The 21,938-nt window shown below is 30.8% G+C and overlaps 1 protein-coding gene and 1 pseudogene across 3 annotated transcripts; both read left to right on the top strand.

Moving 5' to 3' along the window:
- Positions 1 to 517: 517 nt before the first annotated feature.
- LOC100258946 (gibberellin 2-beta-dioxygenase 8-like) lies at positions 518 to 7,421 on the top strand. 3 transcript variants are annotated; one of them, XM_010646101.3, is made up of 4 exons: positions 518 to 687; positions 5,138 to 5,583; positions 6,190 to 6,511; positions 6,953 to 7,421. In XM_010646101.3, the coding sequence occupies exons 2-4, from the start codon at positions 5,147 to 5,149 to the stop codon at positions 7,181 to 7,183; spliced, it is 990 nt and encodes a 329-aa protein (XP_010644403.1). In that variant the 5' UTR covers positions 518 to 687; positions 5,138 to 5,146; the 3' UTR covers positions 7,184 to 7,421. The 3 variants fall into 3 exon arrangements, with proteins under 3 accessions (XP_010644403.1, XP_010644402.1, NP_001268435.1); XM_010646100.3 differs by lacking the exon at positions 518 to 687 and adding an exon at positions 3,935 to 4,003; NM_001281506.1 differs by lacking the exon at positions 518 to 687 and having other exon boundaries at positions 5,147 to 5,583; positions 6,953 to 7,183.
- Positions 7,422 to 18,635: 11,214 nt separating this feature from the next.
- Positions 18,636 to 20,546, top strand: LOC100253798 (gibberellin 2-beta-dioxygenase 8-like; annotated as a pseudogene).
- The last annotated feature ends 1,392 nt before the right edge of the window (positions 20,547 to 21,938 follow it).

Here is a 21,938-nt window from a genome sequence, read left to right as displayed (position 1 = left end):
TTTTTTTGTTTTAAAATTTTATGATAAGTTTAAAAAAATAATTTGTAAAGTGCAATAATGAAAAAAAAATTTAAAATTATCGTATTTTTATTAAGAATGAATCACGATAATAACATTTCAATCATATAAAAAACGAACAATAGAATATGGTAAAAGTTGTATGGTAAAAGTTGTCGTCTGAATTGATAAGAGACGTACCTTTTATAAGAAGATTTTTTATTGGATTGACTTGGATGTAGATTCAATTGTTTTGGAAAATCAATCATGTTTTATGTATATTTATTGTTTAAAGAAGTATTTTATAATATTTATTGTATTATTTCATAATTTAAAAAAATGAAAAAAAACGTATGTTTTATGTATATGATCTTATACACAAATATGTAATTTAACACAAAGATGAAATTTGAACATATTTTCACTCCTAATTAGTGTTATTCCACTCCCAAATTTAAAAATTCAGCTGCAACAGTCATACTTGGTGGAATAAAGGGCTTGTGGTTTAGGGTGTGAATACAAAAGCCCCTTATTCCACCCTAAACCACAAGCCCCTTCACGCATCTATTGTATACACTCATCTATTGCAACTAAGATTTTTCCCCATATTGCCTCTTCATGCAACTTCAATGAATTTTTCTCATTTTCTCTCACCCATTCAATGGATTGAGAAGTTGAACAAAGTCTAAGGTAATCCAAATTCCTTCATTTTCTCACTTTTCTCTATGGTTAATTTGCACATATTTATTTTCTGAATTTTATTTCATCTTTTATGTACAATTTCCTTTACTCTGTCATGTTCTCTATTAGAACCTATGAATGTCATTGATTTGTTCTTTGTATATATATATATATATCCATTGATCATTTGGTTCATATATTGTCATATATATGTTGCCCAAGTTTTGGAGTAACTAATAAATTTATTATGATTGGATAGTGAGCAAAAAACAAAAATAATATTCATCAAATAAACATGATCTACACCCAAAACAACTATTGACACCATAGATCTTTTACTAATAAGTAATAAGCCCATTTGTAATTTGGTTTGGAAGCCATTTGGAATGTGGGGATTATTAACCCAATCGTTTTAATTGATCTTGATATTGTCCAATTGAGAACAAGTGGTGCAAGAGGAGGACAATTCTACAAAGATCGGATGATATTGTACATAATTTTTTATTTATTAAATTGATTTAGGAGTTTCATATGTTGTTATGAGTGTGCTACATATCATACTTGAATTTTAAATACTTAAGTGGAAGGGACATAACCAAAAAAAAAAAAGGCAAAAGATATTTATGATTCGACAATAAGAGTTGAATAAGAACACTATAAAAAGTTTAAAGCAATAGAGTTGGCATAAAGAAAACATCTTATCACAAGAATCAATAATGATATTCATTCCTTTTATTTTTTCTTGATTTATATTTCATAATTAGAGTTGATATTGTCAAGTAAAAGTTTCCAATACAACTCAAGTTTTATGCATCATTATTTGATTTTAGTCCAACACATACTCTTGTTGCTGATTAGAAGGAATATTCCGACTACTACGGTGACTAAAACCAAATTAGAAATTGGCTATAAAGGATCGCAGATTTGTTAAATATTTATGAACTTACAACTATGATTCGACAATAAGAGTTGAATAAGAACACTATAAAAAGTTTAAAGCAATAGAGTCGACATAAAGAAAACATCTTATCACAATATATATAAGATTCATGGTATTAGAGGAGTCTCTCAAACCAGTAATCTTTGGAGAAAAATTACCAACCTAACTCAATACATTAACGTGGATGATTTTATCTTCATTATTATACAATATAGTGTAATTAAAAACTACCACAAAAATTTTAAAACCTCATTGGTTCATATATGTCCTCAGTTCTCTGTGCAACTGCCCAAACTTGTCCCATTATATTCCCGTAATTGAAAGCTTGAAAAGCCTTTTTTACCAAAGACAAAGTGCATGCTTATGTAGCATCCAAAAATAATAATGATGAAACAAAACAAAAGTCAGAAGAGTAGAAGGCAGCTCTAATAATAGAGAAACACCACATGGCCTTGTGTCCTATGTGTCTCACCTTTCACCACGTTCTCCTTTGCATGCATGGTCTAGAATTATAGTTCATTTGCCCAATGTGGCTTCTTTTTGCTAGAAAAGACTAGAGACACTCATTTTGGGAGAGATAACACCTGGGCGTCACGTGCCCGTACAAAAAGAAGTTCAATTTCACGTGAATCTCCCGTGCACCTTTCCCTCCTTTATGTTTGGGTCACCTGGATGTCCTTTTACTTCCCACTTTAAGATGTTGGATGGCAAATTGTAGGACACCACCACCAACTGAAAGTAGTGTATATGGAGAATACACCATTGTATCAACAAAACTAGTGAACAGCAATATTTTCATTCTCTAAGAATTAATTTTGAGTCTATGCATGCAAGCATGTGTCTTCTATATTGTAGTTGCTTTGGATGCTCTTTTGTGCTAGTTTTGCATCACTACCCAATATCATCAATTAAATATTGACGGACATCATGATGAGCTTTTCATAATTGTAAGGAGGGAGAATCTTCTGCTGCAATAATCTCACTCCAACAAAATGGAAGGCAACTCATCAGTACTTCAGTACACATAGATGGGGTTTCAATGTGTGATTTTCCATCCAATTCAAAGTTGCCCCCAACCCCACACAATGCCAACTTTAGATGATTTGATCATCAGATAACTTTCTTTTTCTATGAGAAATGATGGCACTACCAGAGATAAGTGGGGGAGGGTAAGGGACTCATAAAAATGCTATAGAGTACTTGAGATGGGTAATGTTCATTTTTTTGCGGACAAAGCTTTGGGGATCACGGTCACCCTTCTTGAATTGAAAGTAGAAACACGCTTATTTTGTTAAAAATGCTGTCAAATACTCCCACTTAAGTACAAGATGGGTTGAGATCCTACCATGACTGCAGCTTTGCTGGGTCTCCTTTTATTGAATGTGTTATGGTGTGCTCATGGTAGGTACTACGTCTATGATCAGATCATGACAGGTGATTGAAATTATTAATTCTTTTTAAAAAAATTTACTGCACTCTTAAAGAAAGAATTATTTACCCTATCAGTGGTGTGATATATCTATATCTATATCTATATCTATATATATATATATATATATATATATATGTATGTATCATGATATTATAAAACAAATTAAGCTAAGTTTCCTCATTCCTCTGCAAGTTAAGTTCTAGAAAAAGAAGTTACATGTCTATTCAAGCTTACCTTGCTAGAAAGTTCAAGTTTTATCCTGCATGAATTGATGGCCTAAAGACCAGCCACTTAGGAAGGTAAATCACATCAATAGCACATGTATATATATCACATATACATGTATATAAATGTGTTTGTGTGTGGTTCATTAGAAAGTTTCAAATGTCATATGATGTACTCTCAGCTAGTTGGAACTTCAATGTTTTTGAAAAATTATGTTATGAAAGAAAATATGTTAGAAAGTATATATATGCCTTTTGAAATAGAAAAAGTTTGGAATTAAAATTTATAAAAAAAAAATTCTAAGAGCATATATCCACTGTATTTTTAGCTGTGACATTTTTTTACCTTCACTTTTCCCCCCTTCAATTTGGCATGAGAACCATCAATTCAGGGCGTGATAGCAAGGTTCTGATATATGAGTATCATTATTAATGTGAACAACATGACATTGGTTGAGCTACTTTGACATTTTGTCAAAGTATGGCCGACTTCACAATGAAAAGATCTCCCCCTTTTACCTCTGAAAAGATTAGGGGGCCATGTTTAAGCCATATGTTCTAAATCTGCATGTGGTTATCCTGTTTACCTCTGAAAATATCAGTACTGTCGGGTTTCAATTAACCTATAAATTGGGTGTCTTCTTCCCATCTTAAGGCAGATACATATTTTATCTTTTATCTTTAACTCGTTTCCAGGGAGACTTGAGCCCTAATATCTTCTTCTCTCATGTAAGCTTTTCTCTCATTCATTCCTTCTACTAACATCTCTTCTACACCTATTTTTTGCACTGAAACACTACTCCTCAACTCTCCGTTGTCTGTTCTGCAGAATAACACCCTTCTCCCTCATCACACACAGAAAGTTACTTAAAATACTTTCTTCCATCTCACACAATTTCTTACCATTATTTACAGTATATTGTTGTTATAACAGGCACACACAAACCTTTATTGCTTAGTAGCAGTTTGAATGAGTAGAAACCCAGCCTGAAGGGACATGTACTGCTACTACTATTCTAGGGCTATTGGGCTAGTGTATCATGATCCACCCAAAAGGGCTATACACATGCATTCAAAGCTTCATTTTTGTTTTGTTTTGTTTTTTTGGAGTTACAAACAATTCAAACCAGGGCAGTCTTTGATAAATTGGTTAATAATTCAAAATGGGGTAGATACAAACCCAAAAATCAGCAGGTTTGTTTGTTTATATGTAGTTTGTTCTGGAGTCTAGTGGAAAGATTCACCTGATCTTTTTTTGTCCTGGATTGACTACATATGACAGCCTTTTATCTTCTTTTATCTTCAGCATTGAGTCTGTAGTTCATGTCTTCTCAGTTTACAGCCACCCATCAATCACCAGTTGTGGTGATAAGGGCAATCTTACTCTTCACAAGTCTTCCATTCGAATTACAGTAATTCGACATTTTTGAGATTGAGTTTGTTGAAGTATAGCAATTTCCGGTTAGAAATAAACTAATTAAGGAAACCCCAAATGTTACTGTTTACAAAAATCCCCCATTAAATTTTTCTCTCTTTTTCTTTCTCTGAGTTATATCCCAAGCATTCATATTGAATGGGCATCATTTAATGCGTATGATGTATTGCACATGTTGTATAGTCTACAACTTGATGATGAATGATTCAACTCCACATAGGCAAGCAGTGGAAACTGACATTTTGTATCATTTTATTGGGTTGGGAACAGGAAGACTCCACCATTTGTGCATATATAGGTAGACAAGAAACATTTTCATTTGCAAAAATATACTAAACTACCCCATCTCTTGAGTCTCTAGCCAGAACACAAGAAACATTACACAGTTCAGTTTATATCCTAAGCCAACTTTCCCTATCTTCTTTCAGCCCGTGAGAATGGAATCAGAGCCACCATTTGGGGAGTTCGTCAACAGTGTTTTTGGAAACATTGTAGAACAAGAGGAAACTGAAGCAAAGTTCGACGTGGATGAATGTGAACTACCGCTGATTGACCTAGGTCACTTGAATCTTGGCAACTTGGAGCATGAAGAGTGCAAGAGAAAGATTTGTGAAGCTTCTACTGAATGGGGCTTCTTCCAGATTGTCAACCATGGCGTTTCTAAAGAGATTTTGTCCAGGATTCATCGTGAGCAAGTGGAGTTGTTCCGGCAGCCATTCCAGATAAAGACTAATGAGAAGTTGCTGAACTTATCATCTGGCTGTTACCGCTGGGGAACGCAAACTGCTATTACTCAGAAGCAATTCGCATGGTCTGAAGCTTTTCACATCCCGCTTTCCACTATTTTCCAACTAAGTGAATTCGAAGGTCTCAGGTATGTGTAAGAAAATATGGGGATGATATGCTTTGTTTCTAAACCATTTATACAACCCAAAAGAAAAATCTGCCCACCAGGTTTCTTTGATTAGATGCTTCCCACCTAAAATAAGGAGTTTCTTCTTTGTTTATAGTAGTTTGAAAAGCCTGGGCGATAACAATTTACTGCCTAAAACAAGGCTTTCCCTTTTTGTTTTGAGTGAAAAAGGGTGGGTAATAACAAGCACAGAAAAGTTTAGTTGCCCCCACTCCCCACCCATGTAATTTTATAAACATACATACATATATATTCTTTGCCTCTGGCATATATTGAAGGGTTTTGGTATTGACAAAGATATTACATTCTACTGTGAAGTCCTTCACCAAAAGTATAGCAGGATTAAATCTAGTTCTAAGATGAGCATACGCAAAAATAAGATTATTTTAGGACTGTTTGGGTCAGGCGAAAGATGAACTCAAAGTGAAGGCCGTTTAGATTTTTGGCACAAAACTTTTGGAGACTTGTGATGATATATTCAAATAAAATTTTCTTGTAATATCATTGTTCTTTCAGTATGATCTGGGTTTTTTTTTTCTTCCGTAATCTTTGCAATCAAATTTTCAGGTCAAGTCTTCAAGAGTTTGCAATTAAAGCTTCGGATCTCGCTCAACAAATAGCTAAAATATTGGCTGAGAATTTGGGCTGTAAATCCACTTTCTTTTTCAAGAATTGCTTGCCAAGTTCATGTTATATTCGAATGAACAGATATCCAGCATGTCCGGTGTCGTCTAAGGTTTTTGGATTAATCCCGCACACTGATAGTGACTTCCTCACAGTATTGCATCAAGATCAGGTGGGGGGATTGCAGCTCCTAAAAGATGGAAAATGGATTAGGGTTAAGCCTAATCCAGATGCTCTAGTTATCAACATTGGAGACTTATTTCAGGTAAGTTGGCTTTTATTATATGGTCTCAAATGGCATGGCCATCTTTGAAACCCTAAATATGGGGGATATCTTCCCCTCACATGATTAAGCTCTTTATGATGTGAAAAATACACATTAGGAAGCATTTAAATTTTCCTGTGGATTTAAACACTCTCTACTGCTAGCAGCCACCTTTAATTTGGTTACTTATCTACCAGAATCTTCCATTGAACTTCTCGAAAGGGGCATATGGGTTTAAATGGCACTAACTCTAGATGAAATATGGGCAACATCCTTTCTATTTCCCCTACACAATGTCTTGTTTGAAATAAAATGATGATTCTCAATAAATGTAACAAGTGGTAACATGGTTGTATGAGATTTGAAGAGTATATACTAGGGCTCATCTTGTGCTTCTTCAACTCAAACAGAGCATAAATTGTGGTCAATTTCATAATGCAGGCTTGGAGCAATGGAGTTTATAAGAGTCTTGAACACCGAGTTGTTGCCAACCATGAAATTGAAAGGTTCTCTTTTGCATACTTCCTCTGTCCCTCTCATGACACCGTGATACAAAGTTGCTGTGAGCCTTCAATCTACAGAAAATTTAGCTTCAGAGAGTACAGACAGCAAGTTGAAGAGGATGTGAAGACCACAGGGGACAAGGTAGGGCTTTCAAGATTTCGCAGATGAGGCTTCAGAGCATCCAATCTATCCTTGCACTTCAGTCCTGTCATTAGACAACACAATAAATAAAGCATCAGTTTTGGACATATGAGGCCTCTCCATGATCTCATGACTTGTATGCTTTATATATCTGTATGGTTTGCTCTTTTGGTAATTGATTAGGGCTGTATAAACCCGAAACTGTAACAATCCTGAATATTAGTTTAGTTTAAATGATGGAAAATATTGCTTGCTGTTTAGCATATTTTTTTCCTCTATTCTGAATGCCCTAGATTTACTTCTCATATAGATTGAGCTATGGTGGTGACTGGAAGCTTGTGTCTCCCCTTTAAAGTTTATTGCTTTCTTTTAGATATCTTTGGAGTACCAATTGGAAAAACACTTGGAAATGAGGCTCAACTCAATAATTTCACAGCTTCCATCCAAATATGTAGACCCCGTTGGCCAAAACATGTCAACATGATAGGTTAATTGGCTATATTTGTATTGACAGAAAAGGGAGTTCCATGTGTAGGACCATTAGAGTCTAAAGGGAGTTCCATGTGTAGGACCATTAGAGTCTAAATGCAGTCCCTTCACGGGTTATACTCTTACGTGTTACTTTCCCACAAAAGTCACCTTTCATTATTTGGGTTGGTGCGGTTGGGACGTGATCTGGTGGATTCTACATCACTGAGAATAATTAGTACCTGTTTGAAAAATGAATTAAAGATGGAAAAAGAAAACTATCCCACTTAGAAGGGCGAAATTTAATGTGCTTTTGATGGGTAGGTTGAAATTAAAATAAGAAAACTACCCTACTTAGAAGGGTGAAATTTAATGCTTGTTTCATTCTTCTATTTTTTTGGGAAGTATTTATGATAGATATTGACTAAAGGGGCATCGAAGTCTAGTTATTTAATGTTTAATACCTAAAATGACTTTAATTTAAATTATGTTTGTAATGATTTTAAAAAATATTTATGATATTTTTAATAATAAAAAATTGTTATTTTTTAAATATTAAAACTATTAAAAACACTTCCTAAAATTATTATTTATTCATGACACAGATGATAACAAATGAGAAATTTGAAACTTTAATATATTATGTTTGACTTCAAGAAAATATTAAGAAAAATATAGAAGAAATCAAATATAATTAAGAGGGCTATTTGATCAAAAGCATTATTAAAAGCTCAAAATCCTCTAAATTTTTTTTGGATATTTTTTTTATAAAATATTATCATTTTTCCTCGTTAAAAAAATATTTTTTTAAAACATACATATAAATAGTCAAAATGATAAAAAAAATATTTATATAAAAGATTGATTATTTTTCAAATAAAAATATGAGAATGATTAGATTTACAAAGTTCGGGATTATTTTATTTTTTAATTTGATTTATTCTAATTAAAATTAGTTAGAAACATATACATTTTCAAATAATTAAATATAATTAATATTACTTAGAAATTTATGAATTTTCAAGTGATTTAATTTTTATATGAAAGAAAAGTAAAATGGGTTTAAAAAGAAGAATAAAATCATAAACATGCCATAATTTCATTAATAACATTTTTTTTCCCTAAAAAAAAAGATAGAAAAGAAGGTTGCCGACTTCAGTTATAAATAAATAATAGGCCCCGACAGCTTATTCAATGAGTCTTATTCCTAGTCATTCAAGGTTGGCCGTACCTTGTCGCTGCACCCCAAAGTCGGCATAGTGCTGAAAGATAAATAATGTCGCCTAGTCCCCATATATAATACATTTATGATAACAAAATATCTATTAAATTCAACCATACATAAAATCTACCACTCAATTTCCACATCAAATTTTAAAACTTAGAACTTCAAATTCAAAGAATTCAATTGAGGTTGGTTTTGGAATTTAGTTTGAACTCTGTTTATTTATAATCAAAACTTAAGATAGATTTGAGTTCAAGTTTTTGTTTAGTAATTTGACTAAGAATTTCAAAAAGTGAACAATTTTTCTTTCAAAATTTAGCTTAGTCGACTTGGAAACAAATTCTTAAATATGAATACGACATTACCCAAAATGACTTATACCATATTTTGAAAAAGAGAGAACATCTTTTAAAAAGTAAATTTTAATTTAATTAAAAATTTAAAAATATACTCAAAGTTCAAACTAAAACTATAATTTGAGTGGGTTGGATCGAATAGTTAATGAGTCCAACTTAAATTAAAAAATATAAAGTTCAACCCAACCTCATCCCTAGGTACTCGATGCAATCATAGTTCAACTTTATTCTTATAAATTTAAGTTAAAGTTGGATTAGTTGAATTACACTTGACTTAGTTGGATTAGTCAAATTGATTGGATTGCGTGACTTAAATTTATTCATTTGTTATTATCTTGAAATTCTATCTCACTTATTATTTAAAAATTATATATTTATTTCAAATTTTAAATAATAAATGAGATAGAATTTTAAGATAATAACAAAAATAGTAAAATTAAATTCATTTAAAAATTATATATTTATTTCAAAATTTAAATAATAAGTGAGATAGAATTTTAAGATAATAACAAAAATAGTAAAATTAAATTCATATAACCCCCCGACTTACCTCAAACATGAATTTTAAAAATGATTTTTTGTTAAAACCTCACATGGATTTGGTTAGCTAATCCGTACATATTGCATCCATGATTCAAATGACTTAGAATATAAAAATACTAATTTAAATGATGGAGCATTTAAAAAAAAAATCATTAAATTTGTTGAAATTAAATTACAATATTAAGAGGGGAATAACATGAATGGAAAAGGAGGTCGTTAAATGGCCTCATTCCATAAGGCCAAGAGGATGAAGCTTGACTGGTTTTGCGGGGATTGTTAGGAAATTTTCCTTCTTTATAAAAAAACATATAAATTTTAGCACATATAAGAAATGATAAATTAAAATTATAGAAATTAAAGTAATGGATATAAGAAAAATTGGCTTAGTTTGGTGAAGCTTGTAAGAACATGCTATCTTACTCCCAATGTGTAAGTACCGACTATTGGATAGTAGTTCTAAAATAAAACTCAATTGGCTCATTGCAATATCTCATTTATGAGCACGCCCATAAAAAAATTATAAAGAACTTGTCTACAATCAAGTTGACTAGAAATATGAAGATTCACCATGAAAAGAGACACATAAAACTATGAGGTAAGAGGAAAATAAAGGTAATATATAGATATTTTAAGATAATTTTAAAAATAAAAGAAAAATCATTTTTATTGAATAAGAGATGACATTTATGGATATAATAGATAAAAATATTACAATTCATAAGTCCTTAACTACTAGAAATATTTAAGGTTATTGAATTACATATTAAGGTTAAGATTTCGTAACAAACAATTGACTTTCAAAATCAGATGAAATATATTATAATTATCATATTAACCTTTTCCCACCCTACCTTTTAAATTGTGTAAATAATAATAAATGGTAAGAGAAAATAATTGAATAACTTTATATATGTAATCAATATAGACGTCTTTTGGATTTGAACTTATTCTTAGTGTTGACAATTTTTATTTGAGGATTCATAGTGAATTATGTCTTGAATTAAGTCTTTGAACCGAACTTTTACATGTCACACACATAGTATTGGTATGAGACTTGGTTCTTGATTCTAGATAGGCTAATATTATTAATAACCATGTGTCAGTATCTTGATTCTCATGAGAGTTAATATAGAATAATTCAATCTCATAGTCGCAATCTCACGGCAACACTCACATGGTGAGTGTTCCAAAGATACATGTGAAGTGTACTTCACAACACTTTCTACCTCTACCTCATTTAAGCTAAAACCCTTCCTAACATTACATTAGTAGCATTGTCATCATAAGGATGGGGAAGAGACTCTCTCCTCAAAATTGGTATTATTCTACCTATTGAATCTTCTTCATATGATCTATTTATTATTATTATTATATAATAATAATAATAATAATAATAATAAATACTCAACAGGAAATATTTCTCAATAATTTTTTTCGTTTTCCCTTAATTTATACAATAAAAATTTGATTTTCAATATAAATTAATTCATTTATCCCCTTCTCAAACAAAATTATCAAATCTTTGTCTTTCAAATAACCTATCAAAATATTATGACTATATATACATAGAAAATTAGATCCTTTGAAGGCTATTTATATTATACATATAATTTTCATCACATAAAACTTTGATATTCTTTTATGCCTTTATTATAGATCTGTCTCTCTTTTCTTTTTCTTTTTTTGGCCACAGATTAAGGAGAAATTTATGACCTTTATAACATAACAAAACAAATATAATTGTAGCATCATTCTTTTACTTTCCAACAAGTTTAGAATAATCTTAGAAAAAATAAATCAAAGTAGAATTAATTTCCAAATTTTAGGAAAGTTTTCATTTCCTTTTGCACATATTTTTATGTAACTAGAAAGCCGTAAATAGCTCAAGAGAAGTATCAGACCATGATCTTAATTTTCTTCTAATAATATTTGATTTTTGTAAATAGCAATAATACTTATCAAATGGAAGAAAATATGATATTTGACAAGTAAGAAAAGAAAAGAATTGTAAAACTTCAAATTAATAGATAATTAAATTTATTCTTTCTATTAAAATAATTTACAAACCAATATCTATATAGTTTTACCTACATAGAAATCAAATATATTATATTTTTCTCAATTAGAAGAATAATAATTTTAGATTGCTAGAAAATTTTCCTACTTTATATATATATATATATATATATATATATATATATATATTCTAGCACATGTAACAAATAATAAATCAAAATTATAGAAAAATAAAAGTAAAGGAGATAAGAAAAGTTAGTCTAGTTTGGTGGGGTATGTGAAAATACCTTATCCTAGGCCTCCCTATGTGTGGGTATGACCGATATTAGTTGCAAGAGACAACTTCAATTGGCTCACAACAATATCTCATTTATAGGTACATCCATAGAAAGATTAAGAAAAACTCATCATCGATCTAATTACCCAAAAAATATAAAGATTTAGAATGAAAACACATACAAACAAACTATGAGATATGATGAAGAGAAGGATGATATGTAGATATTTTAGAACAATTTCAAAGAAAAGGAAAATCATTTTTATTGAATATATATATATATATAAGCTTATTAAGGTACATAAATCCCAACTATTCTCTAATATTTAAGCTTATTGAATCACATATTAAGTTAGGATTTTATAAGGTTGAAAATAGTTGACTTCTCAAACTTTATGAATATATTATAATTATCATATTTTTAAATAATCAAAATTTAAACTTTTAAGCATCAAATTTCCAACCATTGAAGTCATCAACCACCAACCAATGGGGTCTTCTAGGGTTGAGAATGGTGATTGGTAGACTTCAACTGATATGGCATTGGGGCTGTCTTGCAACATAACCTCCCAACCATAAATGGGTGGCCCCACTAAGATTCACAACCTTCCCAAAAAGAAAAGAACAAATCACAATTATGTGTTGCCTGTTTCCTGATTTAACCTTGTAGAAAGATGGAAAAAAAATAAAATCAATCAAATAAAAAAAAAATTATACGATTTTCTTATTTCTTTTCTTTTCTTATATTTCGATTTCCGCTCCATGCATGAAATTCAAACTTATAAAAAAAAATGATATTATATTTACGCATTAATACATATCAACTTAATTTTATTTAGTCTAAATGCTTAAAAGAAAACTGATATTTGAATTTCCTAGGGTTTGTCTTAAATTTTTTATGAGAGGATGGACTGGCTTAGGGATGGTCAAAAGATAAAGGGAAAATAAAAAATAAAAAATCAAGACAAGGACCATAAGTAATAATCAAGGTTGTGGTCAACTCCGGGATAGAGAAAATTTGAAAAACTCAAAACCGAGGTAGGAACATATATAATTTAATATATTATATATAATTTAATATTTAAAAATTGAAATAAATATTTATAGCTTATATATAATTTTATATCCAAAAATTAGAAAAACTAAATCTAAAATTATATATATAAAAAAAATAACTAATATTCCCCACCTAGGATTATTAATAGGGGATATGGAATTTATTCATCTAATAAGGATTCCACATCTTCTTTCTTTCTAATCTAAAATCAGGAATAAAACAAAAATAAAGAATAAATTTACAGGTACGAGAATGAAGAGTCTTCCTCGATCCCACACTATTATATTTATATTCCTAAATTGATCTTGAATTTCATACTTAGAGGATACTTGAGTATTGTAACATTAATTTAGTCGGCTTTTTAGAGATAAAAATGTTAAGGATTATTAAGGTCTAAATAAGTTTCATCAAGGTAATTTATATAATTTTATATCTTTTTTTTCTAAAAATAAATTAATATAAGATATAGATTGAATCAATTTTATCAATTAATTTAATAATTTTGTTTAGAGGGAAAGATAATTTCTCTAATCCCAATGAAAAGTGTGGAGTAGGGAAAAATAAAAAATAAAAATGCAACTTTAAAAATTTGGAATTGGGTACCACATATAAATGTAATATATTTAGTTAATGACACCAAAGATTATAGGTATCGGAGGAATATCTTGTAATATTCATAGGGAGAATTATGTTTTGGGGGTAGATGGGTCCCCAAATTAACAAAAGGTCCACTAACTTTTCAAATTGAGCCCAAGACCTAATGAAAGTATGGAAATTGAGTTGAAGGATATCATCCTTCAGTATTTCCAAAAATGCCCTTAGTTGATTTTGAGAAAAAAAATTAATATTTTTGAAAAATACTTTTATTTAATTTAATATTTAAAAAATATATTTTTATGTAATTTAATATTTTTTAAAATACTTTTATTTAATTTTAATATTTTTTTAAAATAAATTTATTTAATTTAATATTTTTTAAAAATAAAATTATTTAATTTAATATTTAAAAAATATTATTTAATTTAATATTTTTTTAAATACTTTAATTTAATTTAATATTTTTGAAAAAAAATATTTAATTTAATATTTTTGAAAAAAAATTATTTAATTTAATATTTTTGAAAACTACTTTTATTTAATTTCGTATTTTTGAAAAAAAAATTATTTAACTTAATTTTATAAAATATTTTATATGTGTTTTTAAAGGGTATATTTGTCCGTTATTATTTCATATCCTTCAACTCAATTTGAAAAGTTATATGAACCTTTTGTTAATTTGGGGACCCATCTACCCCCAAAACATAATTCTCCCATATTCATATTATGATCCAAATAATATTAAGTATAATCATATTGAGAAATTTACTTAATTAATCAACCAACATAAATACAACTCCATCTTACAAGGATGACATCACATAACCTAAATAATTCATTTTATAAACATGTTGAATTGGGTGAACCAAATCATGATTATTGTTCTCTTAAATATTTATGAAGTTGTGAGGGTAAAATGTTTGAAGACAAAGACTTCACTCAATAATTTAACATTTCCATCCAAAAAAATTGTGACCCCATTCCCGTATATAGGACCATTAAGAGTAAATGCAGCCTTGCAATTGGATATACTCCTATTTGTCACTTTCCTACCAAAGTGACTTTTCGTTTTTTGGGATAATTATCGTGTTACAGTTGATTATAATAAGTACTATTTGTTAAAAATAAGGTGATGATCACCACCTTAAATTAAGTTCAAAAAATTCATTTGATACTGTTGCATTTACTTTCCTTAAAAATGAGTATTAAATCGAATTCATCTATAAAGCGTCTAAAGGGTTTTCCATCTCTTACACAAATGACATCTTGAATAAGAGGTTCTCTCAATTCTTTCTTATCAATATGAATTGCTTTGAAGGTAATTTTATGATCTTAAACTCGAGATTGTTAATATGGAATAAATTTTTTATATTTATATTAATGTTGATTTTGTTCATTTAAATTTTGTTATATATATAGTCAAGAGTTATAAGCAAATTATTTGGCTTTGTCATAATCATAAGTTATGCACAAATCTCATTTCATATTATCATTGTCAAATGTGATATGCAAATTCTTATATAGAAAAAAGTAATGTAAAAATCATTTTATGGTTAAAAGCTATTTAGAAATAATTTTATATCTGATTTTAGCTAAAAGTTAAACTAATGTTATTAATGTAAAACTTATATAAAATTTATTTTATATTGTAGAATGCATTAGTATTATTTACTAATTTTTGTTTGTTATATGAAACTTATTATAATAATATCATTTTTCCATATATGAAAAGTTCTTTGACAATATCAAATGTCATAAACCTCAAATTTGTAAGACTTGATATTTCAAGAAAGAAGTATATATCTTAGGTCCTTATATTGAAATACATCTTAATACGATGAATCTTAGAGTTATAATCAGGGGGGGAAATCAAGCTTCCTTGGAGAATCACACAAAAACATTGATTTGCTTTTGTCATCATCTTTATAAAGAATTTTATCTTATATTGAAATATATTTTGGATTTGGATCACTTAATTTAACTCATTAGGTCTAAATTAATTAATTAGCTTTATTGGGCTCCAATTAATAAAGTGGCCCAATCAAGAAAAGTCATTCATAAGTTCTTGTGTAACCTGCATTTTTACAAAAACATCCTTATGCATACATATTAATTAATAAAGAACCTATAAGTCCCTTAAAATAATGTGTTATCATGGAATGTGAGCTTGAAAAAAAACCATCTTTATAATATTTTGTTTTAAACATAAATACTTTAATCTATGATGTCTTTTGAAAGAAATCACTTTTGATCATTTTAGTAAATTTGAAAGTGGTTTTTGAATTTGTCATTGAACTCCTACTTTCTATGCCTTTTTAAGGGACTAAATACAAACATCCAACTAGTCCTAGAAACATGATAAATATTTCTTTTGGTAAAAGCTTGATAAAAATATTAGAATATTCAAAATATTGTAACACCTAAAAATGGTGAAGTTTTGTCTCCTCAATCATTTTGACTATGATTGTGTTGTAAATAATAATAATAATAATAATAAATTGCATGCTTGGGGAATATTTTTTCCTCCTCATTTTTGGTAGTGGAAGATTATTTATGCCCTTAAAGAACTAGCATAAATTGGGTAAGGATTAGAAGTCAAAACCTTTTCATAACTTTGTCCAAAGTTTTGGAATGAATTGGAAAACTTTGTATTAGACGAAAATTGTTTTTTTATTTTTTTATTTTAGCTAACTAGATTGTCACATATATTTTTGAAGTCTTTTAAATATTTTTGAGATATTCCAACCCTTTTTAGTTTTTATTTTTTTGAAAATCATAACCATATATTTTTTTTAAGATTTATTTATCTCTTAATTGTAATAGAGAGATGTTGTCCTTTAAGAGAAGTTCATACATCATATAATATTTCAACACCGAAGATCATTCTTTAAATGTCTTCTTTTTTAGTTTCATGAAGCCATGAAGTAAGAAATCTATCTATAATTAGTATTACATGTAAGACTTTTGCTTCTCTCATTTTCCTTAATTTCTTCAATATGTTTTCCTTCACTCACATGATGATGAAGAAAACTAATGCCACAAACTAAGGGGGGTGATTTGGTTTTGCCACAATAGGGAACTTGTAGTATTTTGCTTAATTGAGATCAAACTACAACATGAATGGGAACTTTGGATATTAAGGTTGAGTTTTTTTTTTTCCTTTAGAAGAGGAAGACATGGTTTCTAATGATAGGCTGAGCTTTTTTTGAGGTTCATCTAACTTCATTTAAGTGACTTGTCATTTGATTTGATAGTAACCAAGAGGTTCAATTTTGAGCTCTTCCCCTAACTCTGTCAAGAATTTGATAATTTGATAATGAAAGTATAAGTTTTATGGCTTATTTTCTAAAATTTATAGAGGAGTGTATAGTAAATTATACAAAGAAAAAAAATATTGAATTTCAATTCAAAAAATTATCAGAGTAAATTCTTCTTCATTATGCACTTAATTCTATACACGTCTTTGAATATTTCCATTTTGAATATCTCTTTGAATACATTCACATAATCTCTTGAATTACATGTGCATCTGTGGTAGTGAATTTGGAAAACTAGTAAGGTAGTCTACGAGCTTAAGAGGATAGATTGCAAATCTTGGTGGTCATAGAGAGGCTAGCAAGAAAACCGCAGCAATGTGGTCTACCATCTAAAGAGGGCAGGTCGTAGCGCTTAATGGGCGTAGAGAAGTTAGCGCGAAAACCGTTGCAAATTAGCACTTACATATATGAACAAAAACCCCGTAGGACAAATACTGTACCGTTAAGAGTAGGAATATATCGTACAAACGCATTCAAAGATCAGTACACTAGGAATATATGGTCCAAATGCATTCGAACACCAGCATTGCTCTCTCTCTCTCTCTATCTGTCTATCTCCCTCAACAAAAATCGCGTAAGACAAATACTGGTACACTAGGAATATATGGTACAAATGCATTCAATCAGTACACTAGGAATATATGGTCCAAATGCATTGAAACTGCATTGAAACACCAGCAGTGTTCTTTCTATCTGACAACAAAAATCCCGTAGGACAAATACTAGTACGCTAGGAATATATGGTACAAATGCATTCAAAAACCAATACTTTTTTGTTCTCAGGCTATCAACAATTCAGATTAGAGCACTCTTTTACGTATGGATCAATAATTCAAACTGGGGCCGGGCTGAGAATCCAAAAATTTGCATGTTAGTTTATGAATATATCTAGGTAGTTCTAGACTCGAGAGGACAGATTCGCTACATCTTTCCTTGGCTTGGATCCGTATGGAAATACGTACCACAACCTTTTCTTCTTTATTTTTTGTGCATTGTGGCAACATTTCATGTATGTCCCCTGACTAAACTTTGTCTTAAAGCAAACTCATCAACCATGCACATGCAGTGGTGAAGGGGCGAAACGTTATTATTATTTCTAAAATAAAATTTTTTAAGTGTTAAAAATATTACAAACACTTCTTAAAATTATTATAAAATCGACTCATAATTCGATGCATATATACTATTTTACTAAAAGGACTCCAAATTTCAGATACATTCCACCGAGTTGGTTAAAAGATTGTGATGAACCAAGTTTTAGGTACCTTTCTGGCGTTGTAGTTCATAAAAACGCATCCTTCTTGTTCCTCAAAATTTACCATCATACATGGTGTTTTTAGGACAAACTAAGTTTCATGGTTTTTCTGCTAGTAAGTACCATATGACTAGATTCTGCTTTCTAGTTACAGGTTGAAATAATAAATTCATATAATGGCATTATTCAATGTCTAATGTATATTGCACATTTTATCCTACAACTTGGTGATAGATGATTTTGCTCCATTTTGAATATAAAGAATACTTGGGAATCAATGGTAATTAGCACAAAGACACTGGAAACTCACGTTTGGATCATTTTCATGTTCTATAAGTTTCCATCTAATTCTTCTAGCCTGTGTAAGCATGGGTAAAATTGTAGAACCATCTGGGAACTGTGTAGATGAAGTGGAAAGTGGAACAGCATTCCAGAAGTTCTTTGCTGTTGATGAACTTGATCTTCCACTTGTTGACCTAAATCTCTTGAATCTTGGCCCATTGGAAAGTGAAAGAGTGTCAAAGACAAATATGTGATGCTGCATCCAACTGGGGCTTCTTGCAGTTGGTCAATCATGGTATTTCTTCGGATATTGTGGCATGGTTGCGCTCTGAGCAAGTGAAGTTATTCCGGCAGCCCTTCAACAAAAAGGCCAATGAGAAGTTGTTGAACTTACCATCAGGCAATTACCGCTGGGGAACACAAACTGCAAGCACTCTCATGCAATTCTCATGGTCTGAAGCCTTTCACATACCCCTTGTCGATATGCAGGAACAGAGTGAAATCAGCTGCCTCAGGTTTGTACATGAAAATATGGGCATTACATGCTTGTTCCAACCTTATTCTTCACTTGAAAGCTAGGATGGTATAGGCACTTGCTTTATTCACAAATAATACATTCAGGCTACTTGAGGGCTTTGTGTGACAACATTCTGCTGTTAAAATATCTGAGTGCTTTATGCCCACTTCCCCAGATTCCCACATGGCTAAAGCCAGGTTTTAAGATGAGTCCGTTCACAAATCCAAAAGGGGTCTTAGGGTGTTTGCCGTTTGTGCCATGCAAGGGATCCACAAAAAATAATGGCTTGTAATATTGAGATCTTTAGCAGAAGTCATGGGGGATTTTGTGATGTATATTTTATTCAGTTTTTTCTTGTATGTTCTATAAATCGTTTGCAAAAATATCATCTTCAAGACCATGTAAACTTTCATTAATTTTCTTAATTTTTGTAATCTTTATAATTGATTTTTCAGGTCAACAATTGACGAGCTTGCAGTAAAGGTTTTTGAGCTGGCTCAACAGATAGCTCAAATTTTGGTGGAAAATTTGAGTGGTAAATCCACTTTCTTTGCGGAGAATTGCTTGCCAAGTTCATGTTTTCTCCGAATGAACAGATACCCACCATGTCTAGTATCTCCCAATGTATTCAGAATAGTTCCGCATACTGACAGTGACTTCCTCACTATATTGCATCAAGATGAGGTAGGAAGATTGCAGATCATTAAAGATGGAAAATGGATTGGAGTTATGCCCAATCCAGAAGCTCTAATTATAAACATCCTACAATATGGTCATTTTCCATTAGTTTGGAACAACTGAATCAATGGGCATCTGTTGAAACCCTAAAGATAGTTATAGGGGCCTTATCTTAACTATCAACCTCTGAATGAAATACTCTTTCACATGGTATGTAAAACTAACATATAAGTAATTAGTGGTTATTTTCGTCCAGAGCTAAATCCAAAACACACACCTAGACATTTGGGTAATAAATCTTAAACTTTTTGTTGGGCTTAAAGGTTGAAGAAGATACAAGAATCACTAACCCTCGACATATTATGTGCAACTCTTCCATTCTCCCCCAAAAGAAAAGTTTTTCTTCTATTTAAAATGAGAAGATGATTCATTATGTACTTGACATATCGGAGAAAAATTGGCAGCATGCAAAATTTTAGAGGACCTAAACTCATTTATGAATGTTTTCCACCTATCATTTTCCGTGTAAGTACAATCTAACCATAATAATAATGAAGTCAAATTTCTTAATGCATGGAGCAATGGGATTTATAACAGTGTTGAACACCCAGTCCTTAACCATCAAAAAGTTGAAAGGTTCTCCATTGCATACTTCTTTTGTTCTTTGGCCAATGCTGTGATACAAAGTTACAGAGAACCTTCAATATACAGGAGTTTTAGCTTCAGGGAGTACCAAAAACAAGTTCAAGAGGATGTTGAAAGTACAGGGAACTAAGTAGGGCTTTCCAGGTTTCACAGATGAAGCTCAGGAAACCTATCTCAGCACCTCATTCATGTCACTAGATCAAGTGGAAACATTGCTCAAAACACATTCTTATTTTGAACACATAAACTGCCTCCATCTATTATGCATTTTTTTTATTTGTCTGTCTTCTGTTTACAATTGATCCGCTTTGTAGAAACTGGAAATTACATCAAGGGCCTAATTTTTTATTGTCTTGTCTTCTCTTTACAATTTCTCCTTATTCTGATATTGGAATGGATTTGAGCTCAGCCGGCGATCTACTTCGATTAGTTACTAGGTGCTTAGCCTCTGGCTGCACTCTGAACTCAGTAATGCACCAGCTCTATTGAAGAAATTAAACAGCTGGAGAGCTCTCCTACAAGTCTGTACCATGGAGAATATATCCATCTGTTAAGCATGTGAATTGTGGTGGGAAGTGAAGATTTTCGTGTTCCACTCGAAAGTTCAACATTCTCTTTGGAACTTGAGGAGAATTATCTGGGGAAAATGCATGAAAATGAACCTAAATAGATTCAACACTCTGACCAGAAAGCCTCAATCACTCCCACAAAAATCTTTATCAGCAAAAAGTTCTTATTTTTCTAAATTTTCCACTACCATTCATATCACATTATTATTCCAGACAGCCAAGCGCATCTGTATGTAATTGGAAAAATGGGTTGAATACGATTGTGTTAACCAATTCAGGTTGTCAGTTTGCCTATGTAGAGCATATGTAAGGTTGCTGTCACATGCTCCTTTCTGCTAGGTAGGAAAAGGGATACAATGGTGGGAATGTAAATAACTTTGGTTTGATTGTAGCGATGGTCTTGGACTTACATTATTGAGAAAAACCTACCAAAAGTATTCGTAAATTAAATATATAAAAAGAAAAAAGATACCATTAGTTGCATTTGTCATTGACAGATGGGATGTGGGAATAGAAGATGGTATAGAGTTCTTATTTCAGCATTTGATTGCTTCAAAGATAGATATTGAATGTGATACTTGCTCACTTTCCTTTTTACATTCTCCGGGCACATGAAAGGATCAGTGTGGCATTTCTATATCTCATTGGCAAAAAGGGAAACGAGGACGTTTTCAAAGTGTCAAGAAAGGCATGCAGTGATGCCTCCCTAAAAGAAATCCTCTTTTTCTTCGCATGATCAATTATATAATAACAAAATATTTACCTGAAGTTATAATGCCTCAGAGAAATCTTTGCTTTTCTTCTTATGATCAAAGCCATCGCAAAAATCTACCAAAACTTTCATGACATCGTCCTGTCTTCCTGCTTTTGATTCAAGATCAAACATGCAATGTTAAATCTGGAGTTTCTGAGTCATTTCTTCTTCATATTGAATAATAGAAGGGGAACTTAGAAAATCTGAATTAGTATTGTAACTTAGT

The sequence above is a fragment of the Vitis vinifera genome, chromosome 19, assembly GCF_030704535.1.
Source record: "Vitis vinifera cultivar Pinot Noir 40024 chromosome 19, ASM3070453v1".
Classification (NCBI taxonomy): Eukaryota; Viridiplantae; Streptophyta; class Magnoliopsida; order Vitales; family Vitaceae; genus Vitis; species Vitis vinifera.
This window is presented reverse-complemented; position numbering and strand designations above follow the sequence as displayed.